This window comes from Ursus americanus, chromosome 25 (assembly GCF_024610735.1).
Source record: "Ursus americanus isolate L20-20 chromosome 25, mUrsAme1.1.p, whole genome shotgun sequence".
Lineage (NCBI taxonomy): Eukaryota > Metazoa > Chordata > Mammalia > Carnivora > Ursidae > Ursus > Ursus americanus.
In genome coordinates, this window is record NC_142151.1 from 3,038,462 (window position 1) to 3,064,401 (window position 25,940).

A 25,940-nucleotide genomic window follows, 5' to 3' on the forward strand; every position below is an offset into this window, starting at 1 on the left:
TGAACTTTCCAATATTTTGAGATCACGGGATCACTGATTTGTGAGGTGCAGTAAAACTATGTCATATGAAAAGAACCAGACCAGGGGCCAAAGATAACAGTGCTATGTAGACTCTCTATGGCCAGTGAAGAGTTTGTTTTACAAGATTGTGTCCGTGTTTGGTCAGTAGAGCTGAGGCAAAAGGTAAATGAAAGAACATTACTTTAAAGGCATTAAAGAACATGAGGAAGAAAAACATTATTAGTGCAAAGCATTCCAAATGGGGTAGAAGTACAGAGTCAAGATGGAGCCGCCAAACAGAGCTTGTGTTTCCCATCTGTGGCTGCCAGGACATGGGCGGTGTGATTGCTGTCCTAGCACTCACTGCTATCAAAGTATGGCCAATACTAGAAGCCTCAGAATCCCCCCTTTCCTCCCTCTCCTTTCCTTCCTTCCACACTCATCTCCTTCCTCCCTTCCCTCTCGCCTTTTTTCCTCTTGAGAGTCCATATGAAGCTCGGTTTTAGAAAAGCCTCATTCCTGTCTCTTATAACCAAACGTAGAACTCAAATTAAAACTTGATTCAGTCTTATTTATTTCATTTGTAAGGCTGGGGGAGGAACATATTTCAGAGCAAACAGATGGAACCAGTCAAGACGTCTTTGGCTAAATCATTTCACCTTGTGAGACCACACATTCCTCGTTAGTGAAATAAGCAATTGAACTGCACACTTCTCAGCTGCCTTCCAGTTCTAAAACTTCACGGTTCTAACTTTCTAATTTCTTAGCTACCTTGTGGTCTTTCAGGGCGTAGTAACTGTGCGTGCTTACTACCAAGTACCAGTAACCGTCATCATCAGCTGGTCAATCTTACAGAAACTTGAACTAGATAAATGGTACCATAAATCAAGAAATATATTTGAGTGAAGTCTCAAAAACAAGTGTTTACATCAAATGTATGATTAGATGTTCTTGGTTCTTACATTGGGATTATTATTCCACTCATTTGGGAAAAACTTGATTAAAGGAATGGGGTTTGAAGGAATTTTAAAATTTTGGTTTATCCTTAAGTGCGCAGAAGAGATTTGTGTGATTTACGCTGCCACATTTCCATAGTTTTCCTAGTGAAAAAAGAGAATTTAAATGCCTTCTTAACTGCATTCCGACTAAGAAATATATATCCCTATGCTTTTGAGTGAAATTATTGCTGGAGGGGGAGAGCATTACCAAATCAGATGTCCTTCTCATGCCTATTTAAACTTTACCTATGTATTTATGTATTATCTACTTCCTAACTGTGTGGAAATATGCTTTATGTTTTAAAGTTGCACAAATATTAGCATGAATCCTTGTTAAAAGATTGCTAGCTACCATTCATGATTTGAGTTGAAAGATATTTTGGGTAAAATATGCAAAAAATGATAAATGTCTTAAAAGAACAGATTGTATAGAAATATTTGCTAGGAACATAACCTAGATGAGGTAAATCCCCAAAGATCATCCAGAATGAACTAACGCTCCATGCTAATAAGAATCCAGGAGTTCTAGATGAATGTGCACTTAAGACCATTTTCATATTGCCTCTGATGACCTCTTAACTAACCTCTTAACATTTTATCAGCTTTAGAGCTTTCTGCTGAAGAAATTTAAAAAGAAGAAAATACCATCATCAGATACAACCACCTTGCTCTGTCTGTCACCTGTGTGTACCTACGATATTCAGACATGAAATCTAATAGGGAGATTTTGCTTTCCTTAATCATCCACACAGAATTAAAAGAAAAAGGGAAGATTGATGTTTCAACAGCTACGTAAGGGCAATATTACCTTGCCTGTTGCCCCAAACACTGGTTTTGTTTCTGATTGAGAATTTCCAAAGCATGAGAGACCAAGACAGTGCAGTTTTAGGCAAGATTTCGCAACTGTGCCGTTGAAATGTCCTGTATTAAATACGAAGAGGACTGCCAAAAAGATGAGTCCTTATGCCACACATTCTAGACATCATTAAAACATTCTGGAGTACATTTCAACCTGTTCTTCCCATTCTTTACCCCACTTTGGGTTTCTTACCTCCAGGAGGAATGTAGAAGCAGTTGAGTTGAGCTTCATGCACCAAAGTGCCCTTAAACTTCGCCTCGGCTTCGGAGGCGGGGTGACTGGGAAGTGGCTGGTATGCAGGTGCAGCAGGCTGGCCGAAGGCTCGAAGCATGGTGAACTTCCAGATGTGTACTAATAGGTCAATGTTTTAAAGTAAATAAATATCCTCCTCGCGAGCTTCCCTCCTGGTGATTTCTCAAAGCCCAGAGGTCATTCCCACAGTAACGTGTCAGCGTCCCACAGGTCCCTGCAAATTCAGGTCACGGTGATTACTTTATCAGGCTTAGAATTCGAAAAACCACACCTTCTTTTTGGGTTCTTTTCAACCGAGTTTTTTCTTCCTTGCCTGCGTGCTCACTGCCTCCCTAAGGATGGGCCTCTCACCCAGTGGCTTTTACAGGAAAACTGGGATTGAAATGTGAAGTTAATGGTTTCTGTCAGCCTGTCAGCTCATCACCTCCCTGAGGCATGATGATCTCTGGTTTTTATATATCACCACGAGCTGCTTTGATATACCCTCTCGTGCGGGAAGAGTGATAGGTTTGTCCAGGGCTTGGGAGACCTGGGACCTAAGAGGCAGAAAACTTCGGTTGGAATGCATGTTCACGGAACCGCGGCCCCTCTCCTGCTGGAATGTAACGCAAGTCGCAAAACTATTTTAAGGAGAAAAAAGTTAGGCCTGGTTTGACATTTTATCTTGGTGCTACCCTTCAGGAGCCAGGACTGTTGGTAAATCTGTTTTTTTTCTCCACTGACTAGTTAGATTTTACGTTCAAACCAAATATTAACGAGGATGAAAAATGCTATTTCAAAAGGAGCCCATTTTACTCTTGAAGTCATGTTGTTTTAGAGATAAATAGGTCCAAAAGAAATCTCCTCAAAGTCTTAAATAGTCATTACAAACCTGGTCTTCCCTTCATTCTGCGCTGACATCTGAAAGATGTTTTCATAGCATTTTTCCTCCCTAAATCTACATTTCAGTTATCTCATGATAATGACATTGTCAAACTGCTTTTCTGTTTGTATCAACAGTTTCCTTGGCATCCAGCTCTTAGGAAAACCGAATTCCTTATGTCAGATGCCACAAATGTGTAACAGCAAACAAACAAACAAAATGACACTCAGAACATTTCTGCTAATGTATCCTACAGACCAGGCACAAATGGCTGGTTCCCCACTGCCACTGGGCCTGGGGCTTCTTAGTCACGCTGTGTTTTTCTCTCCTGCTACCTACCACCTTTCTTTCCTGCTACCTACCACCTTTCTTTCCTGATAGTTTTGGAAAACCCAGTCTCCCAGGAAAGGAAGTTATCACTGTCACCAAAAAAGTAGACTCAGCTGTTAGCTTTATAACTAAAATTAAAACCACCGTAAGACACAAACATATTCAGATTTATTGGCTTTGAATGTCGGTGATCTGTTGTACTTATGCTTCCAAGGACACAAGCCGAGGTGGGTTAGTGTGTCACAGTGTGTGTAGGCAGTCAGAGTAGGACCTTAGTGTGGATGGACTGCTAACAATCTTGAATGAAAAGTTTTAAGATACACATTTAATGATCTTGAGACAAAAGAATTTCTTTTTCATAGTAAGGCTCGCTTTGCACATAGGCTTCAGAACTCAGGCTTTTTTCAAAAGATTATCAATGTATTAAAGAGGAATATGTGTACGTATTTCTAAGAGGATAAAATGGTTCTATTCCAGAAAATGCTGGAGGGTTCTTTCCATTCTTTTTCTTCCCTCTTCACATGTAGGTTGGTAAGAAACCCTGGCACACTAATCATACAAAAAGTTTAAAAAACCCCGTTGCCACCTTTTGGCAAGTGAGTAATTCAGATTTATGGGGTTCCTTTTAAAAAAAATATCTGCCTAAAATAGCACTAAGAAGACATTTCCTGAAGCTTTTGTTATCTGAATCATTACTGACAAGAAGCAGAAATCCCACACTGAGGCATTGGTCAGGTAGGTGGGGAAAGAGTTGTCAAAGTATCACAGCTGTTTTAATGACCAAATAATATTCATAGAATTAAATATTTTGAATGTTTAAATTTTAAAAAGTTTTTCCTTTAAAAAATATGTTTTGTTGGTTTTCATTGTCCTATCATAACAATGCCGCTGTTTTCAATGAAGCGTTTGAAAATGTGTCTGTAGCTAATGTGTTGTTTATATGATTAATAGCACCAGACCCTCAACTAGATCTTTATAAATGTATTTTGGAACTGTTTAGCCTTTGCTATAAAAATGATGTAGATAGGCACATACTAAAGTATACAATTTATTTGAAAATTGTTAAATGAATCCGTAGCTCCATTATACCACATTTTTCTTTCATTACTAAATGATTAAGTCATGGTCGCATCTCATCTTTCAACAGCTGTAAATTTCCCATACAGGCATTTTGAAGTCAGAAATTTGTTATTGAATTTTACTTTTTCCTGCACTGTGTCCTAACTAAGAGCTTACAAAGCCAGTTTTTCAGTGAACATATTCCTGGGAGGAGGAGGAGGAGGTGGAGAAGGAGGAAGAGAGGTTTCCAGGCCTAATTTTGTGCATCAGGTTTCTGGATACTTCTCAATAAAGATGAAATATGTGTATAAATGGGCAAATGGAGTCTGGGCACAGTAAGGTTTAAAAGCCAGGAGTTTAGAAATTCTGGTTTCATCCTCAATCTGTATAGATTCATTTAAGAAGCATTTGCCCAATGCCTGTTACTTTCAGGTGCTATATTGTTAAGGACCGTGCACTTTATTGGGGGGAGGTATGTGTCCCTGTGTATGCATAAGACCACTCCAGAGTTCTGTGTGGTCTTAGACAATTCCAACCCTAGGTTTTCAAGCTTAAACTCCAGTGATTGGTTTCATCCATAAGTATGTGTTTTCTTTAAGTTGGAAAGGGAATTTCTTTCCATTTTGTAATTTTGAAGGTCCTCATAATTTGATACGTTTTTTGCAGTGTCCATTTATGGGATTTGGTTTTACGATAAAGAAGAATGCCAAAGAATTGCAGAGCTTATGAAAAAGTAGGTGCTGAAAGGCTAAGTATTTTTCTGGACATGATGCTTTCATTTGTGTTTCTCGGTGTATCTCCACTATACTCTTAGCAGAATGTAGCTCTTACAGCAGTCCTTTCCACCGTGGCTAGGAAGACATTTACTCTCACTTAAATGAAAAAGTCACAACTTTTTACATTTTACTAGGTTATCATGTAGAACAGTTCACCTCATTTTTGTTCTGCATGTGTGAAATATCTATAATATGAATTGTTGCAGATGGTAGTTTTCTTCAATATTTTCCTCATTTGTAAATTAGCAGGGTTTTTTCTCTGAAAAATTATCGGTATAGCTGTCAGTAAAAAGAAAATTCGGAACATTTTAAAGGCTGCTACACATTCTCTAAGATCTTTCCTTCCTGCCCTAAACACTTTCCTTTAACTGCATATCCTTGGTTGTGGAAGCAGAGTTTCTTGCCGTCTCAAATGCTGTGAGTACTTAGGATAGACTTTATTTTCAATCTTGTTGGAAATATCGAAGTTAATGTTAGTTTAGTGATCAATAGGCAGTCCCTTTTTTAATTTATTTTTTATTTCTTTTTAAATTTTATTTTATTATGATATGTTAGTCACCATACAGTACATCATTAGTTTTTGATGTAGTGTTCCATGATTCATTGTTTGCAAGTCTCTTTTTTTTTTTAATCTCTTGATAACCTTGTGGTTTGTCTCGCCTGCATTTTGGGACACTTAAATCGGGGTCTTGGCTCCCTGGCTGCATTGAGAGGGCAGCCCAGGTAAGTGTGCTGTCTCCTCTGTGACTGGTCAACTCTTTGACCAGTTCTTGAGCCCCGAGGCTGCTCCCTGTGAGGCAGTTATGTCCCTGCTTTCTGGAGGTGGTTTAGAGCCTCAGAATGAAATGAGTTTCCTACACATGCTGTATGTCAGCCCGTGATAGGCTCTGCCGAGCACACAGTATGGCTGCTGCCCACGCAGATTTGACAAAACATCTCCATCTGTAAAAGAACCATTTTCTGATTTTAAATCCTGGGGCAATGAAATGACTAAAAAGTGACCCTCAAAAATGAAATGTGGGGAACACTTTTTTATAAATAGGTATCTGAAAATCTAGTGATAGCTAATTGTAGGTAACCAGCTCACGTTGCGGATGGTGATTAAGTGTGTTCAAACTGGTATTTACCCCTATAACAACTAGGTCCTAACACATTCATGTTATTGTAAACTGTACAACGGATAATAATAGCAGGATTTCATATAGATGAAAAAATACCCTGTGTCTCAGCCAAGAGCCCCTGTTCAAACTGTTAGCATTCTGCAGTAATTACTTAACAGCTGGGGCAGGAAATTGATTGTTGACTAGCAATAAGCAGCTGATATGTGTGGATTCCGAGCCCTTCCTCAGTTAGTATTAGATCTCCCAGTAAGTTCTCAGATGTCTTTTACCATAAATGACATGGCCGTTTTAAAAATTTGAGCTGAAAATCAAAGCACACAAAAGAAAAAGTGTCTTTCTCCATGTTACCTGGCACCATGTAGGAGCGATCTGGTCTCTCTCCTGTATTGTCTTCAGGAAAACAGAAGACACTCTTCGTTGCTCCATTTTGTTTTTTAAATGCCCCCCTTCTAGAATGGAATCTCTGCTGTTTATAAATTGCCAGAGGAGTACAATATTTGAGTTGCTGAGATCAATTTTGCTTTGACTACAAGGGACCTTGAAACAAGGAAGGGGAGGGATCTTGATTTGCCACGCGGTTTGCTCAATGTTTGAGAACTCTAAATTGGGTTTCCTCAGCAATTAATGAGTCCTTTCAAATGCTCTAAATGAGGAGTTGGCAAACTTTTCTGAAAAAAAAACCCAGATAGTGAGTGTTTCAGGCCTTGGGAGGCCATAGTCTTGTCACAACTGCTCAGCTCTGCAGTCATGGTGTGAAAGCTGGCTGTAAATGTAAATGATACATAAACCAGTAAGTGTGGCTGTTTGTAACTTTCTTTACAAAAACACATGGTGCACCGGATTTGGCCTGCAGGATCGTTTGGCCACCCTTCCTCTGGGTTCATACATGTATTCTCTATCAGAACCTCAACTCTCAGTTTTCTTCTTTCACTTCCTAAGCAGTCTTACTTCTATTATGACTATAACAAGATAAAAAACAAGTGGGGACGCCTGCGTGGCTCAGTGGGTTAAGCATCTGCCTTCGGCTTAGGTCATGATCCCAGGGTCCTGGGATGGAGCCCCGCATTAGTCTCCTTGCTCAGCAGGGAGCCTGCTTCTCCCTCTCACTCTGCCTGCCGCTCCCCTGCTTGTGCTCTCTCTCTCTCTGACAAATAAATAAATAAAATCTTAAAAAAAAAAAGTTAAAAACAAGTGGGTGGGAATTAGATGGTTTTAAAAGCCATTTGTGTTGAGTTCATTCTTCTTGTGTGGATTTTCCCCTCTATTTTTCTAGCCTAACTCAATATGAACAGTTGAAAGCCCATCAAGGAGGTGGAGCAGGAAACTCCCCAATGATCCTCAATTCAGGAGAGGGCAAGGAAGTAGATATCGTAAGAATGCTCACCAAGGCCAAAGATGAATACACCAAGGTGAGTTTTTGTCTTCCTTTGTGAAACATACTTAAATCCTACAGTGGTAATATGCTTGTGGGAAAGGGTTAGTGCTATTATTCCTTCCACCAGACAAAATCGAATTAAAAATTAAATCTCTATTTGGTTTTAGCAAGCTAAAGAATACCATTTATTTTAAGTGGATTAAAAGGTAGTCTAAGAAATCAGCAGCCTTCCTACATACAAATAGTATCCAATCAGAAGGTTTACTAGAAGGCCCCATTTACAGCAAGAACTATTAATATAATGTTCTTTGGAATAAAATTAGCAAGAAATGAGCAAAACCTGTATGAAGAAAACTTTTAAACACTCCTGACAGGCATAAAAATAGACTTGAACAAATGGGAAGCTATGTCCTGATCTTAGAGAAGAAGATAAAACTTAAAGCTCTCACTTGTGTTTAATCTGCAAATTTAAGATGATTCCTAAACAAATACAGACTAGTTTCTTTTCTTCTTTCTTGGAGCCAGACAGGTTGATTATAAGGTTCATATGGAGAAATATACAAGAAAGAATAGCAGGGAAAACCTTGACAAACGAGCAATATTGGATGGGCGAGAAGGGGGAGAAAGCTCTACCTATCTGATATTAAGGCATAATAAGTGCCTACGCACTTAAAACAGTATGGTCTTGATGGTAGCGATGCATAAACAGCCCGATAGACCAATAGGACTGGTGGGAAAGTCCAAATGACACGCCAGTGTATATAAAATTTAGGACGTGATAAAGATGAAAATCTCAAATCAGCTGTTTGGATACTTAAATAAATGATATTGGGACAAGTGGTAGCCACTTGGAAAAATACAAAATTGGATTTGTACCTTATACCAGGATAAATTCCAAATGTATTAGAAATGTAAATGTTAAAAATAAAACCATTCAAATACCAGAATGAAATTTATATGGATTTCTTTGTAATCTGGAAAGGAGAAATCTTCCTAAACTCTGCCTTAAAACCCAAAAGCAATTAATTCAACTACATAAAAATAAAAAAAAATAAATGTTTTGCCTGGTTAAAAAAAAAAAACCACAAGCAAAGTGAAAAGATATGTAAAACTGAGAAATATTTTTACCTAAGTAATAGGAGGAGGGTTAATTTCCCAATTTTATAAACTGCTATTATAAAAATTGAGAAGTAAAAGATTAACACCCTCTAGAAACTTGGGGAAAAAGAAAATTAAGAAAAAAAGACAAAACCTAGAATTTGAAAACTAGCTGAAATAAGTGTACATAACTGAATATCATATTATGACAGTAGAAAAGAAATTGGGGAGTGACTTCAGAACCCCTTATTTGGACTAAACACCCTTAGACAAAAAGAACTGCAAAGAAATTGTAAATCATTAAGTGGTTTTTATTGTTAATGGCAATATTGGCATTGTAATTTTTCAGCTGTCATGGATATAATAAATGCGTATGTTTATGCAGTCAGAACAAAACCTTCAGTGTAAGAGAAAATATTAAGTTAAAGCCTTATATAATGTTTTTTTTTTTTTAAGATTTTATTTATTTATTTGACAGAGAGAGAGACAGCCAGAGAGAGAGGGAACACAAGCAGGGGGAGTGGGAGAGGAAGAAACAGGCTCATAGCGGAGGAGCCTGATGTGGGGCTCGATCCCATAACGCCGGGATCACGCCCTGAGCCAAAGGCAGATGCTTAACTGCTGTGCCACCCAGGTGCCCCAAAGCCTTATATAATGTTAAACTTTAAGTGGAAATGTTAGAGTTCATATTTTGTTTCTTAAATATGTAGTTACTAACCTTTTCCCTGAAGAAACCTAGAAATAAGTGACAACTCAGCAGCAATAAGCACCTCTGGCCCCCAGATTATTGTTTCTAAATACTATCCCCCCCCCAAAAAAAAAAAAAAAGTTATCAGGGCCTTTAAAGAAATTCCCAATTCCATGTCTGGGATGGGAAAATCAAACAAACAGGGTCACGTGAAAGGGGCTCAGTAGTCAACTTGAAGGGACCACTGACTTAAACATCAAATTCTAACATCAACAAGAAAGACTATTGAAACACACTGAGTATAATCTGTGAGTTCATGGTGATGAGTGAGCAAGCAGACCAAAAATGTAAAACAGAACAAAAAGTAATTATTGGCTATTCTTGGAGGTACTAGGACACCAACTCCTTCCTCTGAAAATCAGTTGTTAATGGAAAGGAATTAAGCATTTACCCTGCCTGACCAGTAGAGACAAATTTTCAGAGTAACCACATAATCCTGGTTGATGAGGGAAAGTTCTTTGCTACCAAAGAATTCCAGCTATTAAATGTAGATGAGATGATAGAACTTAAAACCACACTAGTAAATAAGTGATTCAAGCAATGATCATTAGTAATAATATTATGAGAGAGGTTGATGGAAATTTGACCATGAAAATCATTCTACCACCACATGAGCCCACTGACCAGCGCTCTTAAAAGTTGGATAATCAGGGGCGCCTGGGTGGCTCAGTCGGTTAAGCGTCTGCCCTTGGCTCAGGTCACGTTCTCAAGGTCCTAGGATCAAGTCCCATGTTGAGATCTCTGCTCAGCAGGGAGTCTGCTTCTCCCTCTCACTCTCCCTCTGTGGTCTCTCTCTCTCTCAAATAAATAAATAAAATCTTAAAAAAAAAAAAGTTGGATAATCAGACATCATGTGTCTCCTAATGTGATACAATGTGAAATATGTAGCCCCACCTTGAAATATATATTGTTGATCCTGAATCTTTTTTTAAATTTTTTATTTAAATTTTTATTAAATTCAATTTAGTTAACACATAGTGTATTATTAGTTTCAGGGTAGAATTAGTTTCAGAATTCATCAGTCACATACGACACCCAGTGGTCATTACATCGAGGGCTCTCCTTAATGCCTCTCACCCAATTATCCCTTCCTCCTACCCCCCTCCCCTCCAGCAACCCTCAGTTTGTTCCCTAGAGTTAAGAGTCTTATGGTTTGCCTCCCTCTCTGTTTTCATCTTATTTTATTTTTCCTTCCCTTCACCCATGTTCATCTGTTCTGTTTCTTAAATTCCACATACGAGTGAGATCATATGGTATTTGTCTTTCTCTGACTGACTTATTTCGCTTAGCATAATACCCTCTAGTTCCATCCACATTGTGAGCTTTCTTAAACTTACTAGTTTACAGAAAATGAAAAGGAGGAGGGGGGAGGGCAGGCAGAAAACAAATTAAATGGCACCACAAGAAAGCAATCAGAAAAGTCCTGAATGAAGTGGGACATGCTAAAGGACAACCGGCCAGATTTCTCCAACATGCTTTGACTTGATGCTTTGACTTGATGGTTGACTTACCCTTGATTGGTAGACTGTGAGCTCCTTGAACACAGAGAACACCCTGTCTCCATCTTCATCAGCTTAGTTTCCTTCAATGTTCCCGGCACATGTGTGCCACATAAATGGTTGTTGATTGACTCAATGCATATGAATATGAATTAATCACAGTTTCATTGTCCTTCCATCAGAGGGCCTGGACAGAGGTGCTTGAATCCCAGATGTGGTCAGTAACAACGTTTCTGTATTAGTTTTCCATTTAGCTTAATTCTTCAGCAGCTGTTAAAAGACTTCCTAATGACTTGGCAACTATCAATTAATTATACTTTACCTAATTGTACTCTGTTAGGCACACTAAAGATCAATCTTAAATGGTGACATTTTTGCCCTCCAGGAATGTAGGTTCTGTGAGGACAGCATAACAGTGGCCAATAAATAATAAATGCAAATACTGAACAAAAATTATTTTCTTTCTTTCCCTCCCTCCTCTCAGCACACACACACATATTGTATTATTTTTATTTTATGATGTTTTGACATCTTGAAAGTCTTCTGATCGGGGCCAGAATTCTCCTCCCTGGGCTAGCCAATATTTTTTTTATAAGTAGGCTCCGTGCCCAGCGTGGAGCCCACCACAGGGCCTGAACTCAGCACCCTGAGATCAAGACCCACGCTAAGATCAAGAGCTGTCTCCTTAACCGACAGAGCCATCCAGGTTCCCCTAGGCTAGTTAATTCTTAGAGATAGCAAATGGCCCAAAGGCTGCCTTTGTCATGCAAATTAGCCATCCAGAGCCTTCCTCCTCCATTTGGCCCTGGCACCCCCGGAGGCAATATTCCTCTGCCTTAATCATCTCAGGTCAGGGGACTAGGGACCACCCTATAGTTCAAAACCTACTGAAAATTATCCAAACTAGCCAATCCTAAAGTGCAGAAACTCCAACAGAGGCTCTAGCCTTGGCTCTCCCCTTGCTCCTGCTTTCTGTCTCCGGCCCACCCAGAGGTTTCCGCATGCTTCCTGTTGCTAGGACCTATGAGGATATTTGTTTCCTGAGCCTCCCCATTGTCTCCCCTCTAGCTGCACCTGACTGTCTCATAAAAGAACACGGAACACACACACACAAACGCTAATATGTGGTTTTGGAGACTTCAATTAAGCCATGGCTTTATACTGTACCGATAGCTTGCAGTGTTTACCCCACACTTTCTTTGCCTTTCAGAATCTACATACTCTTCAGGGCCCAGTTAAAATTCCACTTTTTACAGAGTTTTCCCAGATCTCTTCATTCAGATTAATTATTCTTTCCAATGAACTCACCAGTCTGTTACTATTTGGAATGTATTTTGCTCTTCCTCATTTATTAAAGTTAAGTCACCTTCTTCCACTGTAAACCTAACTGAGGTCGAAACAATGTTCTAGTCATCATTACGCCCCTCCCCCAGACTGGTTGTTATACTGTTGACGTAAAGTGCAGATGTTTAATCGGTGTATAGACCTGCTTTTCTGTAAAATCAAATACATGTTATATACATAATGTTAGTTGCTCCAACTGTGTGATAAACAGAAGAAATTATCCTTCCTGCAGTTAACAGCCAGAGGATGTAACCTTCTAGGAGCACCTGCATGATCCTGTCACTTTTCTGGTCTAAATTCTTCTCGGCTTCTCACTGCCTAGCATATGAACCTTCAGACTCTTCAAGGATTACATAACGTTTATTTTCCTAAGTTTATTCTCCTAACCTCACTACCTTCTCCCCCCACTCCCCCCTACAAATATTTGAAACTCCTGCCAAATGGAGTAACAGTGTTGCTTCCTCAAAGTGCCTTCGTGGCCTTCTTGCCATGCTGTCCCGTCTCCTTCTTTACCTGTCGACATATGCTCAGTCCTTCAGGGCCCATTTCAAGTGTTCTTTGTCCATCCTGGTATTTCTGATCTACGCAACCAGATCTGTATGCTCCCCCGTGAACTTCCGTTGTATTGTTCAAACCTGCTTTATATATGCCTGTGTTTGTGTTACGTCTTCTCCCACACACAGACACTTCAGAAAATGTGGAGATCATGAGTAAAATGGCTCTGAGGTACGGGAAAGGGGGAACACAGACAGAGGCAAAAGAGAAGAAGACAAGATTTCTCTCGGAATTCTCGCGTGAGAAAGTGGCGCTCCCATCACCGGGAGTATTCAGTAAGAGACTACATGATGACATACTGGAATATTAGGGGGAAAAAATCTCACTTCTCCGGGTAGGGATTAAACTCAATGACTTCTGAGATCTTCCCAACTTTAAAATGCTTCAGTTTGTGAAAATCCCAAAAAATAAGAGGAGGAGAACTTTTCGGCTAAAGGGATATGATGTTGGTCAACTGAAACCTAGTGACAGCAGATGCCAACTGTTTACATGAAGTTAATAAGATAATTAGAAAACCTTATTTTGGCCAGTATTTTATGATTGTTCCCCTAAGAAACAATTTTCTGTGAATCTGCTGTAGAGCAGCCTGACGCTAGTTTGACCTTCCCCTCCTTTTACCCCCTCCCTGTTAGACTTCTGATCCAGACGCTAATGAACAATAAGAGCACCGCTCTCAGTAAGAGAAACAACCAGCGCCAGAAAGGCTCTTTGGCCGCATAGTTCGGTTCTGAGTATGCACAAGTGGACTTTCTTGTGTTTTCCGGTTTAAGGCAAGAACTAATAGTGCTCTTTTAATATACTGTGACTTATTTATAAAATTAAAGAAATTACTAAGTGTCTTTTGATGTTCAGTGAGAAAATTCAAAAAAGTAGAAAAGGGAAATAAAGAATATCCATAATCCTGTAACCCAAAGATGTCTACTTTTAATGCTTTCAGTGTATTTTCTTCCAGACTTTTCTCTTGGCACGAGTACGTATGTTTGTGTGTTTGTGGGTGAGAAAAGGAGAGCACGTGACATAGTTTTTAAGGCTTTAAAGAAGTGCCTCAGGATCTCTATGGAGAATCCATTATACACTTCTTCCAACTCTGTTTTTTTCCAAGTATCTTAAAGTTATTTGGGTCAGGAGAAGCATAGAAAATTAAACAGCTGGAAAATGAGCTATCTACTATTGAGGTAGATGATGTTTAATTCCGAGCAATTTGATGGAGAGCAATTTTTACCTGAAAGCAAGGCTTCAGTGATGGATAGTAACACAGAAAACAGCTTCCAGCAATTTTACTTAGAAAGGCTATCTAGGGCTTACGCATAGCAAGAGACAGAGCAGCCTCTCAGCCCATGTGGATATGTGTAAAGCGAAGGTGGGGGGGGGGTCTGTTTTTCTTTGTTTGAAATTCAAGGTCCCTGAACATAGAGAATGAAAAAGTAGAGGTGCCTGTGTAGCTCAGTCACTTGGGCATCCAACTCTTGATTTTGGCTCAGGTCGTGATCTCTGGGTTGGGGTCTCAGGGTCATGAGATCGAGCCCCACATTGGGCTCCACGCTGAGCATAGAGTCTGCTTGTCCCTCTTCCTCTGCTCCTCTCCCCCATTTGTCCCTCTCCCTCGCTCCTCTCCTCCCCCGCCTTGCACTCTCTCTCTCATAAATGAATAAATAAAAAAATTTTTTTTAAAGTACAGACACGGTCATTCAGTGAATGTAATCTGAGCATCCACTTTCTTTTACACAGCAAGCAGAAGTTAAAGGCTTTCACGGTAAAATTTTGTATAAGTGACTTTATCTTAGGCTGTCTTCTTGTCCTGTGTTGGTTATTGCCTTGGAAAGCCAGGCCAGTTGGTCCATGCAGCCATACCATTAACCTCCAGCATTCAGCTAAGAATTAGAAATAACATTTTATGACTCATAAAGGGATTTCACATCCCACTTAATCTGGTGCCAAACATCCAAAATACTGATAGAATTCTTGGAAGAAAATGATTAGTCTTTTGTACATTTAACTTTACAAGCCCAAGTGAACGTGGTGGTGATTGACCCCATACTCCTACATCCTTGAATTAGAAAATACAACCCAATAACTGTAGAACACATTGGAAGCCTTGGGTTCCTGGGGGATGAGATTGTGTTTATAGCTCATTCTGTGTCAGGGACAGTGTGAAATATTTTCTTACCTGAGGCCTTGACAGTTGAAACTAGCAATGCTATAGAGAGTATAGAATAGAAGGTAGTGGTTTTATATTCAGTTTTATTTGGTGTTTTAACAAGATAGATACTGCCATCATTGCTGTGTTCTTTGTGTTATGAATCCTACTGTGTTAGCAATTGTATGGTTGGTTAGACTAATGTATGATAATGATTCAGTATTTGAAATGATGAGTCTTGGCTCTTGGCTCTTTCTCTGTGAAGTTCTAATTTGTAGTGAGTGGCTCAGAACACTCAGATTTGAATTATTCTGTTTATGTTAAAAGTCATTTATTAAATAAAGATGGTGTTAGTAATTTTTAAGTCAGTGGTTTGAGTCAGCTTTACTTTTTGGTTTGTAGACTGAAAAGGGTCAGTTGCTTTGGTGATGCAATTCTCCAATCTTAAGTCAACTGCTAATGGGTAAATAAAACCATACTGTAATCCAGACATGGCATTTAAAGAATTGTTTCTATCACTGTTCATCATTGAAAAGCATTAGACTCAATATTTTTAAACTATTGCTTCTTAAGCCTATCTATAGCCTTTCAAATATCCAAGTATTTCAGAGCCTCTGGGTCTTACAGGCTAATGCTGTTGGTAATATTTTAGGGCGCTGAAATTGTGCAACTAAGAAAAATTAAATTGGAGTTTGATTTATACTCAAATATAGCTCATATTGGAGGAGATCAAGTAATTTTCCTTTTTGCATGAAAGTCTATCAAAAAATAGTTATCAATTAGATAAAATAAAGGGCAAGAAGTTATGTTCTTTTAAAAAGATTAAAGCTTCTTTTACACCAAAAATGAGCTTCTTTTTTCCATTTCAGTGTAAAACCTGTTCTGAGCCAAAACAGATAACCAGTTCGTCTGCCATCTACGACAACCCCAATCTCATCAAACCAATTCCAGTGAAGCCCAGTGAAAACCAGCAACAGCGCATACCTCGACCCAGCCAGGTATGAAGGCCTCTGCTTTCCATTTGCAATGTCTCTATAGGATTGGTAAAGACCTTTTACCCAGAGTATAGTCAAAGGAGAGCCTGGTGCCGTGCAAGGAGGCTTCAGGGTAAATCTAAGAAAGAGAGATTTCAAATTCGTGATTGTTTCATTTTAATAATGTATTTTTCCTGGAAGGGGGTTGAAATTTTTAATTTTGGGATTTACCATATTCTGTGTTCATCTCTTGTGGACTTGAACTCCTTGGAGGATAATGTATTTTTTTAAAAACAGCAAACTCGTAACATTGTCAGAGCTGACAGGAATATTACCTGCCAGGCCTGCATTCTTCTGAGGTGGGTGGTTGGTTTCCCAAGGCCACTGAGAGAAGGACAGCCGAGGCAACAACAGTCAATGAAACATTTCCAGCATTTCCTCTGTCCCAGGTACAGCGCTAGGCATGGTGTGTATAGGACGGGATTCCTGTTCTAAGGAGTGGCATAAAACTCCCCTGTAGACTTGCTGAGTTATCATTGTATTTGCATCTAAATATATGAAAATAAGAGCATTTTTCCAGAATAGTGCCGCGTTAACAAAATTGTTAATCTGCGAGTCCCGTTATTGATCGTCAGTGTTCTATAGGTATTTCCCCTTCCTGTGGTTATTCCTCATTAAAGGGTTGGGGTTTTTTTTAAAGGAATTCATTTAAATCAATTTTGAAAATGAACATAGAGCCAAACGACATAAAGACTGGCTAATGAAAGTCTTGTACTGAATTTTTTAAAATAAGTCTTTCCTAATGACCTTTTAGCTTGCTTTTTATTGTTTGCCTTCCATGGAAAGTTTTCATTTTAATAAAGAGACTGGAATATGTTGATGTTAGAAGGAGCTCGTGTTTTCTTAGCCCAACAACACGGAAAGCCGCAGAAGGAGCAGGAGGGGCGATAGGGCAGGAAGGAGGTAGCTTTGTGACTGACTAGGCCAGGGCAGGTCGTATGTATGCATATGGCGATTTTTTTTAAAGCTACTGGTATATAGTTGAAAGGATCAAGTTAGTTTAAATGACTTATCCAAAATTTCTCTAATTCTAAGAAAAGCTGCTGACATCCTCATATTCCTGTGTGTTCTCGGCATCTTATACTCTGCAGGGTTAGGCGGACTTGCTTTTGACGAGATTATTTCCCTTTTCGTATCTGTAACTTTGCACCACAGTGGTCCCCAGTCTGTAACCCCAGGCCCATCAAGGGCTATTTCTTCAATCAGCAGATGCTAAAATATAACTGCTGTCTTGGGGTTGGGAGCGAAGAATGCTGTGACAAATTTTTACCTAAAAAGAAGTTCTTAAATTTGTAAAATTGGTTTGTAAAAGTGATTGAATTATAGGTTTTTCATCCTCTGTAATTGATCCTATGTAAATAAAAAAAATTATTGGTTAGGTTAGTTGTGTTTCATAGCCCACCATATAACCAAATTGTATGTAGACCCATTTTCAGACATTTTTATTTTTTCCAGACCGTAGACCCCGAGCCCCAGCACTTGTCCTTGACAGCTCTCTTTGGGAAGCAGGACAAATCTACATGTCAGGAGACCGTGGGGTCCCCACAGACCATCCAGCAGCTGCAGCAGCAGCAGCAGGAGCCACTTCCGATGAGGCAGGGAGTTGTACGCTCCCTCTCCTATGAGGAACCCAGAAGACACTCGCCCCCCATCGAGAAGCAGCTCTGTCCAGCCATTCAGAAACTCATGGTCAGGAGTGCAGACCTCCACCCGTTGTCAGAGCTGCCTGAAAACCGGCCCTGCAGAAATGGTAATACCCATTCTGCGGGGGAAGTTTTTCTGGGACCTGTGCAGCCAGGGTCTCCCCGTAGCATTGGGACTTCTCAGCGTGTACAAAGTGCTTCCAGAACTCAGAGCCTTTTGGAGAAGCTTCAGAGTGCCCCAAGGCCAGCACATAAGTATGACCCTAGCACTCCAGCACCTGCCAGCTCAGCTGCCCCGAACCTCAGCACCGCTCTCGCCATTGCCACCCCTGGTGCCCCAGTAAAGGGGCTGGCTCAGGTGCAGGCAGGGTATTTCAGTGCCTCCCTTCCAGCTCAGACGCTAGGACATCAGGCTTGTGGAAAGGAGCCGTCGGCACACCCAAGACCCGCGCTCCCCCACTCTGGCAGTCAGACTGGCAGTTCTGGGGTGATCTCCCCCCAGGAGTTACTGAAGAAGCTCCAGATCGTACAGCAGGAGCAGCAGCTGCACGCATCGAACCGGCCGGCCTTGGCAGCCAAGTTTCCAGTGGTGACTCAGAGCTCCAGAGCAGGGCAAGCCCTGGAGTCCTGGATGGACAAGACAGCCAGCACAGAAAAGCAGACCCCTCTTTTTCAGGTAGATGTCTTCGGGGGAGGCTGGGGGAGCGGGGGTGGTATTGCTCTAGTCCTTCGTGAATACTCAGCGAGACTGAGATCAGCTTTGGTGCTCTAGGGAGACCCCTGCACAGAACGGGGTGCCACAAGCCACATCCGCACATCGTATGATCCCCGTAACTTTACGCCTGGAGAGACAATCCTTTCTTTGCTTAACTGTCTGGGGGCTGCCCTCCTTTTAGAGATACTTTACTTGTCGAGTTAAATTTTCACAGTGTTGTAAGGTCTGAGACAGCACATGGACATGGGAAACAACAGAGACAGGCAGAAAACCCCTGAATCTGACCGTGAACACTTCCCGTCTGAGTTGAAATCATTTGAGATCCCAGACATCTGACCTCTTCTTATTATTTATTCAGTAAATATTTCTGAGCACTTACTGCATGCTAGGCATTGTGCTACCTGGGGGTACGTCGTTCATGATGAGGCTTACATACTCACCGCCTCTGCAGGGCCCGTGGTCCTGGGGGTGCTTGAGGTCAACAGAAAAAGCATATCAACTCCTCAAAGGTACAGACACTTTTTATTTCTGTCACCACTGTAGCTCGATGAAGATCGAGAGAAGGGTAAGTTAGTATGCCGTCTAACTCCCCCCCACCCCCTCCACAAACACACACTGGGCCAGTCGGGGGAAATACTGTGACTTTTATAAACACTCTGTCCTTCAAGGAAGGTGACTCTCTATGTATCAGTAACTTGGAACAGCGATAAAACCACAGCTATTTCATGGCCTGTAAGGAACATCTGGATATCTGACTGATTTTTTTTTCCCCATTTGGATTGGTACAAATTCATTGACAAGGCATTGGGTTTAATAATTAGGACATTCTCCCTGTTTATTACAGATGTCATCATTGGTCCTTTTGTCATGTTTTGGCAAGTAGCTTACAACAGTTCCTCAACAAGCCTTCACTTTTTTGATAACAAAAATGATGGGCCTGTAGCGTAAGTCTGTATGTGACAGCCTGAGTCAAAGTGTTCTTGTTCATTATTTATTACAGTCACAAAGGAATGGTGGTTAGCTGCCTGCATCCTCATTTCAGTGTGTCTTGTCCCCTCTCTTTGATACCTGCTTTTTTCTCTCGGCAGGATGGGACGCTAGGAAAACTAGGACACTAGATGGGACACTGGGAAAGCTGGGGTTAATCATTTGACAGCAGCTTCTGCAGACACAATTCTCATTTCTCTTGAGCACCCGCAGGTGTGGAGAGCTGAGCACGACTGTGCACTCTTCCTCCTCTTCCTCACAGTGGACGCTGGGACCCCCGCTGGGGGGGCATCCGTTTTAGCTCCTCTGCTCCAAATGGCAGATAGGGACAGTTAAAGGAAACAAACAACCTATCTTCCTCCAAACTTCTTTCTGCTGAGGGAGTGAAATCACAGCAGCTTCTAGACTGCAGGCCTTTATGTCCCCCTTCTCGTGAGTTCCTTTGGGGCCTCAGAAGGCTGATAAGTAACATTCTTTTTCCTCACCTGCTTTAGAAACAAATGAGAGCTAGCCATAGGAGTCAGACGGGGATCAAAATGTCACTTGCGTAACTGGAAAAGCTATCGGAAAACTTGGTTTTAGATCTATAGCCAAGCGAGGTAGACATACTCGCGGGGACAGACAAGTCACTGGCAGTGCTGAGCACGAGCAGCCCTCCCTGCGCCCAGAACTTGAGCTGGAGACACCAGTAGTGTCTGCTGTCTGCAAGCGGGCAGATCCTCAGGAAGGGACCCGGGAGGGGTGACCCTCTCAGTAAGAAGTCAGTGAACAGGCGGAGAGAGGCTGGGAAGATTCCCCCACATGGAGAGTCAGGAGCAGAAATGTGTGTGTGCTCCCCGAGCAAGTGCAGTAGGGTTGCTGGAGCTTGAGGTCAGAGCAGTGGACGATAGGGAAAAGGCTAGCAGTGAACCAGAGAGGTAAAATCTTACAGGGCGAGCTGCCTATGCTAGTGGGAGCAACAGTGCCGGCGGCAGAGTGCCAGAGCTGCTTAGCGGTAATGACACACGAAAATACGTGGAGAACCAACCAGGAATTAGGCTCCTACAGGCTTTGCCCGCCTCGTGGAGTGGCCGCAATTACTACTGAAACTCCCTTATGCCCACGCTTGCAAGCGAGGGGCCTCTCTCTCCCTCTCCCTTTGTTTCCGAGGAGCCGCTACTTACCGCTGTCCTCTGTGTGTGTTTGCCGTGAGCAGGCCACCTCGCCTCCGCGCGTCCCAGCCCCCCGGGCTCCTTCTCTGCTCATGTCCCCCATGGTGTTCACACAACCCACCTGCGCCCCACCGAAGGAACGGGATGGTGGGCTCTTGCCCCTGGGAAGCCAAGAACCAGCTGCCACTTCCACCAGCCTCCTCCTGCCTCTGCCGACCCCGGAGCCCTCAGTGATCACCAGCAGCCCACTTACCAAGAGACAACTGCAGGAAGCACTGCTGTACCTCATTCAGGTAGGAGGGCCACGTTGTCTCTCTTCTTCCCTTTACCAGCGCTGCTGACCTGTGGGCTGCCACTGGGAGAGAAAGTGCCAGTTAGCTAACGCCTGCTTAGTGCACCCCAAGAATAAAGAGACCACGTAACAGTTCAACCTAAACCCCCTGGCTTCTGTGCTCGGTTCACTGGATGAGATTCAGAAGACCAGCTGTGGCTCGAGGCGTCTCACGACATCAAGGATTTTGTAAGATGGAGGACTGGCTGAGTCCTCCAAGCTGTCACCTGCCAGGAAAGAAGGCAGTGTACCCTGGATGCTTAGCAGCCCCTGGGAGGGTCGCAGGTGCCCACCACACGCGCACAGCTCACCGTGGGGCCACAGAGGTAAGAGGCCGTTGGGCAAGCTCCCGCGTACTGAGGAAGGAGGAGGCAGCAGGTAGGGGAGGAGTCATGGCTGTGACCACTAAGGGCATGCTTTACAAATAATTCTGAGCCCTGCTAATTAGGACAGGGTGGACTGCGGGGACTTCTCTGTCAGCCACGTGTCTCCCTCGGCTCTGTGAGGTACTCAGAGAGTCACAGCTGACACTTGCAGAGAGCTTTGTGCCAGGCACTGTTTTAAATGCTTTACATATGTTAATTCCTTTAATCCTTATACAACAACCTTATTATTATTTTTTTTTTCTGTTTTAGAGGTAAGGAAACTGAGGCTAAGTGACAGGCCTGAGGTCACAGCTAGTAAACATCAGAGCTAGGCTTCAACCCCATGCTGGCTGCAGAATGCTCCTTCCCTGCAGGAGTAACAGGAGTGGGAGGGGCGGCCCCAGGAGGCAGGTTGGCCAACCACCTAGCAAAGCACACCCGGAAAATGTACGTGAGGCCTTGAAAAGGGGGGCACTGTCATCCAGACAGACTTCAAGCACCTCGGAGTCGGGTATCTTTTTGATAGAATCTTTACGATAATTTTCGTGGTACTTTGCTTAAGCTTTAGCAGACTTCCGGAGTGCTGGCTAGCACTCTGCAGTTGTCTCATCCTAGTTGAAAAGACAGCGGTCTCTATTCTTTTTTTTTTTTTTTTAAGATTTTATTTATTTATTTGACAGATAGAGACAGCCAGTGAGAGAGGGAACACAAGCAGGGGGAGTGGGAGAGGAAGAAGCAGGCTCATAGTGGAGGAGCCTGACGTGGGGCTCGATCCCGTAACGCCGGGATCACGCCCTGAGCCGAAGGCAGCCGCTTAACCGCTGTGCCACCCAGGCGCCCCAGTGGTCTCTATTCTTAAAAACATTTTTTAAAGGTCGCATATTTTAGAGAGAAGGGAAGGAGCAGGGGCTAGAAATGAGCGTCTGCATGTGAAAGCAGATTAGCAGTCCGCTAAAGACCAACCACAAATGAGTGGGCCATACTAATTCATGAGCAAATATTAGGATGAAAGTATTTCCCACCTTGTCAACCCATTCGTGATTAGTTTGTGAGGACTTAGGACATCTTTAAACTTCTTTTTTTTTTTTTATGAGCAATAAAGGAAAAAACCCTAAATTTGAATTGAAAAGTTTCACATTTTTCTGGTTCATTGCATTTAAAAAACATGGTTCCATAGATCTTTGTACAGGAGCCAAGACTCTGAAAGTCTAGAGCAGGCCCTGTCTATTGCTAGGTAGAAAATTACATGTATGTTCCCTCCACTCTCTGCATAACGCTTTACTTTCCCCCATGTTGTAGACATCATCTTCCTGATGAACTCTTGGAAGTCACTCACGCAATCTGTTTTTAGCCTTTGCCTGTTGGTAGGACACAATCTCATGCACTGGGACTTTGTGGGATAAGGAAAAACTGGGATAACATCGCTGTCTTTCATTGCATGAGAATAATGCTAGCTCTGTGCGTGGGGTGCCAAGAGGGAATGAAGGGGGAATGTGAAATGTGGGTGAATTGCTAAAGCTTTAAAGGATTTGAGTGGGAGGGTGAAGTCTCTAGAATTAAAAACCAAGAGCACCACTCTTTAGACCCATGATTCTCCCTCAGCCCTTAGCTAGGCAGGGGAGCCCAGAGACTACCAGTCTCACGGCTGCCCACTTGCCAAGACCAAAAACTTGCTGTAACTCATGGGAGAATTAGGCTGGTTTTGATGATATAAATGCAGCATCTTGCAAATAAATCGTAACTAATGCCAAAGGCAAAGTATACACATTGTGGGAGACTTGGGAGGACATTTAAGAAACAACAGCAATCTCCTAACCAAACTTTGAGAACCCCTGATCTGGATCATTGCCTCCCAGTCCAGCCTTCTGTTAGGACCTGTGTCTTTTCACACAACAGACCCAGGCTTTTCTTGAGTGAACCTCATTCCACTCTGTCACGTGGCTGGGCCGCCCATCTGGACTATATGTAATGAGCACTTGGTGCTTCTCATATTGACTGTTGGAAACCAGCAGCTGACTCTGGCACTTGCCTCCAATCCCACTTAACATTCACATATTCAGGGCGCCTGGGTGGCTCAGATGGTTAAGCGTCTGCCGTTGGCTCAGGTCATGATCTCAGGGTCCTGGGATCGAGTTCTGCTTCGGGCTCCCAGCTCAGCAGGGAATCTGCTTCTCCCTTTCCCTCTGCTTCTCTCCTCCACTCATTCTCTCTCTCTCAAATGAATAAATAAAGTCTTTTTTAAAAACTTCACATATGCAGTGAAGAGCTATCAGCCATTGGAGCAGACAGGTGGAGAGGAGCGTCCTAGTGTCAGCGCGCCAGTTCAGCTCCTTGGGTTTCTGCCGACCAAATCACATGCCCTTGGGTCTTTTGATTTTGTTTTCCAGAACGATGACAACTTCTTAAATATCATCTACGAAGCTTATCTCTTCAGCATGACACAAGCAGCCATGAAAAAGACGATGTGAAAGCAAGACATTTTAAGACTGATTTTCAAGGTCCTGTGGCTCAAGGTTCTTTTGCGTCAGTGGTGTTACCCTAAATGTTTCTGCCTTTTTTAAAAAAAAAAAAGTATATATAATATGAAGTAAAATGTCTCGGAATTTTCTTCAGTCAAGATATTTTTTTCATCACATCCTCCAGTACACTTGGTACTAAGAATCCAGTGGATAGAAAGTCTTTTGCTTATATCACATGGTAAATTCCAAGCTTAAATTATTTTTTCCTTGCATGCATGGGGCCACTTCTACAAGCACTAGCCTCTCAGTAGGAAGGGCTGTTCTGGAAACTTGGTTTCTTTTTTATTAATAGCTCTGGTTACTCTTTGAAGGGGGGAGTGGTTTCCCTGTTGCTGAGCGCCTTATGCCATGGTGCATACCAGCCACCAGGTGGCAGTGTCACCCCACAGACTAACCTACACAGCCCTGCCCGAGCCTTTGAGCCTTCGGAAATAAAGGTTTTCTTTACCAAAGTAAACCTTTCATTTGTAAAAATCCAGTTGGCATGTTTTCCCCGGGCCTTTATTAAGGGAAATTATTTCTAGGGGTATTTATAGGTAGTTTCTAGAGGATAATTGTTCTAGGAGTCCACAAGTGGCCCAGATTTCCAGTAACACTTCATTTATCCCAGCTCCTCTTATTTCTTCTGGACCCAACCAGCAGAATATGCCTGCCTGTGCTTCCAAATGAACATTTTGTCATTTTCAGCAGAACATGCTGAGAGGAAGGTCACAGAAGATTTTAAAGCTTTTTCTTAGCCTCTGAAGAGAGGTAGTAGATTGCTTAGGGGCCCTGATGGATAAGGACTCTTCAAGCTACATAGCAGATTGATTTTTATGTTCACAGAGATGAGGAGCTTAATCTTGGAGGGAGGCAGAAGAGCCCTTGCCAAGTTGTTAAGGCCCCAAAGTGTCCATATGGGAATTAGTCCCTGCTGAGTATTAGTAATAAATAAAGCTTTGCATTTCTATAGCTCTTTTTATTCTTAGATCATAAAAAAAAAATCCCTAGCTTACTGCATGGAAGACAGGTTTTATTCTCATTTTATAGGTCATTCAGGAGGCATGGGAAAAGTAGGTTTCCTCACAGCTTCTCACTTGGGCTTTAAGCTTTGGCCCTTCGTGCAGGCACACCATCAGTGGTGTTCCTCAGAATACCACTTCCCACACCTCCCGCAGGAGCGTGCTTTTTCTTCTAAGAAGAAAAGGTGGGCGGGAAAGGATTGGACTCTTACTGACCCTTCGTGATGTGCTGTCCACTAGGCTGAGGAGTCTACTGTTACCCTCCTAAGTTTAGGAAGGGATGATTTCTTTCTTTTTTTTTTGACATCTCCCACATCATCTCACACAGACGTAAACACTGTAACAAACTACTTGAAATTAATAATTGCACATGTAGTATCTCCACATTCTTATAAGGAGAATGGGGCGAGGAGAGAGACACACAGGGCTCTAGTATCCTGAAATCAGTGATTGTGCTCACTTCTGTAACACACACACTAAAATTGGAACAAAATCAATGATACACTTAACCACTTGCCAACCTTTTCTTCAAAAAAATTTCTTTGATCATAATTACATGTTTAGAGTTGCTTGTCGAACTAGGGAGAAATGAATTCCATTTTAAATGTTTCTAATATATCTGGGGGTAGAAAATGGCTGATTTCTGAAATATTTTTTAACCTCAGCACTAGATGAATAGAATAGAGACCTCAGCTGCGGTACGTCATGTGAAAAGGCGCGCCGTGCTATGGGACAGAAGGAAGAGCCTGAGCCCAGCATGGTCAGACCCGCACTGCAGGCTTCACTCGGGCCTTTTTAGGTCAACGCCACAGTGATCTGTTTTGAAAAGTAATAAATTGTCCATCCTTTACTGGAATGAATCACTTTAAAAGTGACAGGCCCAATTCATTTTGACCAAAGACTAAGTCACCCTTTGAAAGGACACTTGGTGATTGAGTGCTTCTGCCTTCCATGTGGCAAAGCAGAGGAGAGCTTCTTTGGACAAAGAGCTTTCTCTAGAGAGTCCAAGAAAGAGATAAAAAGGGTTATCTGAGTCACCCCAAATTAGATTTCATAGATAAATTCACTTTTCTTTTTCCCACTCTATACCCCAAATTCTGAGACCATCGGAATTGCCACTCCCAGGGGTCACTGGCTCCAGGCAGCAGTTTTAAGCTAATTGAATTTCAGATGGAACCCTG

At 42.1% G+C, this 25,940-nt stretch overlaps 2 protein-coding genes across 9 annotated transcripts in view; one reads left to right on the top strand and one right to left on the bottom strand.

Moving 5' to 3' along the window:
• The window catches only part of CACNA1C (calcium voltage-gated channel subunit alpha1 C), a 734,056-nt gene extending 731,569 nt beyond the window's left edge, over positions 1-2,487 (bottom strand). For 2 of the 4 annotated variants that reach the window (XM_087855496.1, XM_087855495.1), the window contains exon 1: positions 2,050-2,487. In XM_087855496.1, the coding sequence (XP_087711622.1) occupies positions 2,050-2,188 (139 nt within the window). In that variant the 5' untranslated portion in view covers positions 2,189-2,487. The remainder of the gene's footprint in view (positions 1-2,049) is intronic. The other 2 variants (XM_087855491.1, XM_087855502.1) reach the window with 2 other exon arrangements.
• The window catches only part of DCP1B (decapping mRNA 1B), a 53,527-nt gene extending 29,681 nt beyond the window's left edge, over positions 1-23,846 (top strand). For 3 of the 5 annotated variants that reach the window (XM_045774891.2, XM_045774901.2, XM_045774910.2), the window contains 6 exons: positions 5,027-5,093; positions 7,531-7,666; positions 15,883-16,011; positions 17,503-18,366; positions 20,588-20,836; positions 23,627-23,846. In XM_045774891.2, the coding sequence (XP_045630847.1) occupies positions 5,027-5,093; positions 7,531-7,666; positions 15,883-16,011; positions 17,503-18,366; positions 20,588-20,836; positions 23,627-23,707 (1,526 nt within the window). In that variant the 3' untranslated portion in view covers positions 23,708-23,846. Of the gene's footprint in view, positions 1-5,026; positions 5,094-7,530; positions 7,667-15,882; positions 16,012-17,502; positions 18,367-20,504; positions 20,837-20,875; positions 21,201-23,626 lie in introns of all 5 variants that reach the window. The other 2 variants (XR_015721585.1, XR_015721586.1) reach the window with 2 other exon arrangements.
• Positions 23,847-25,940: the final 2,094 nt, after the last annotated feature.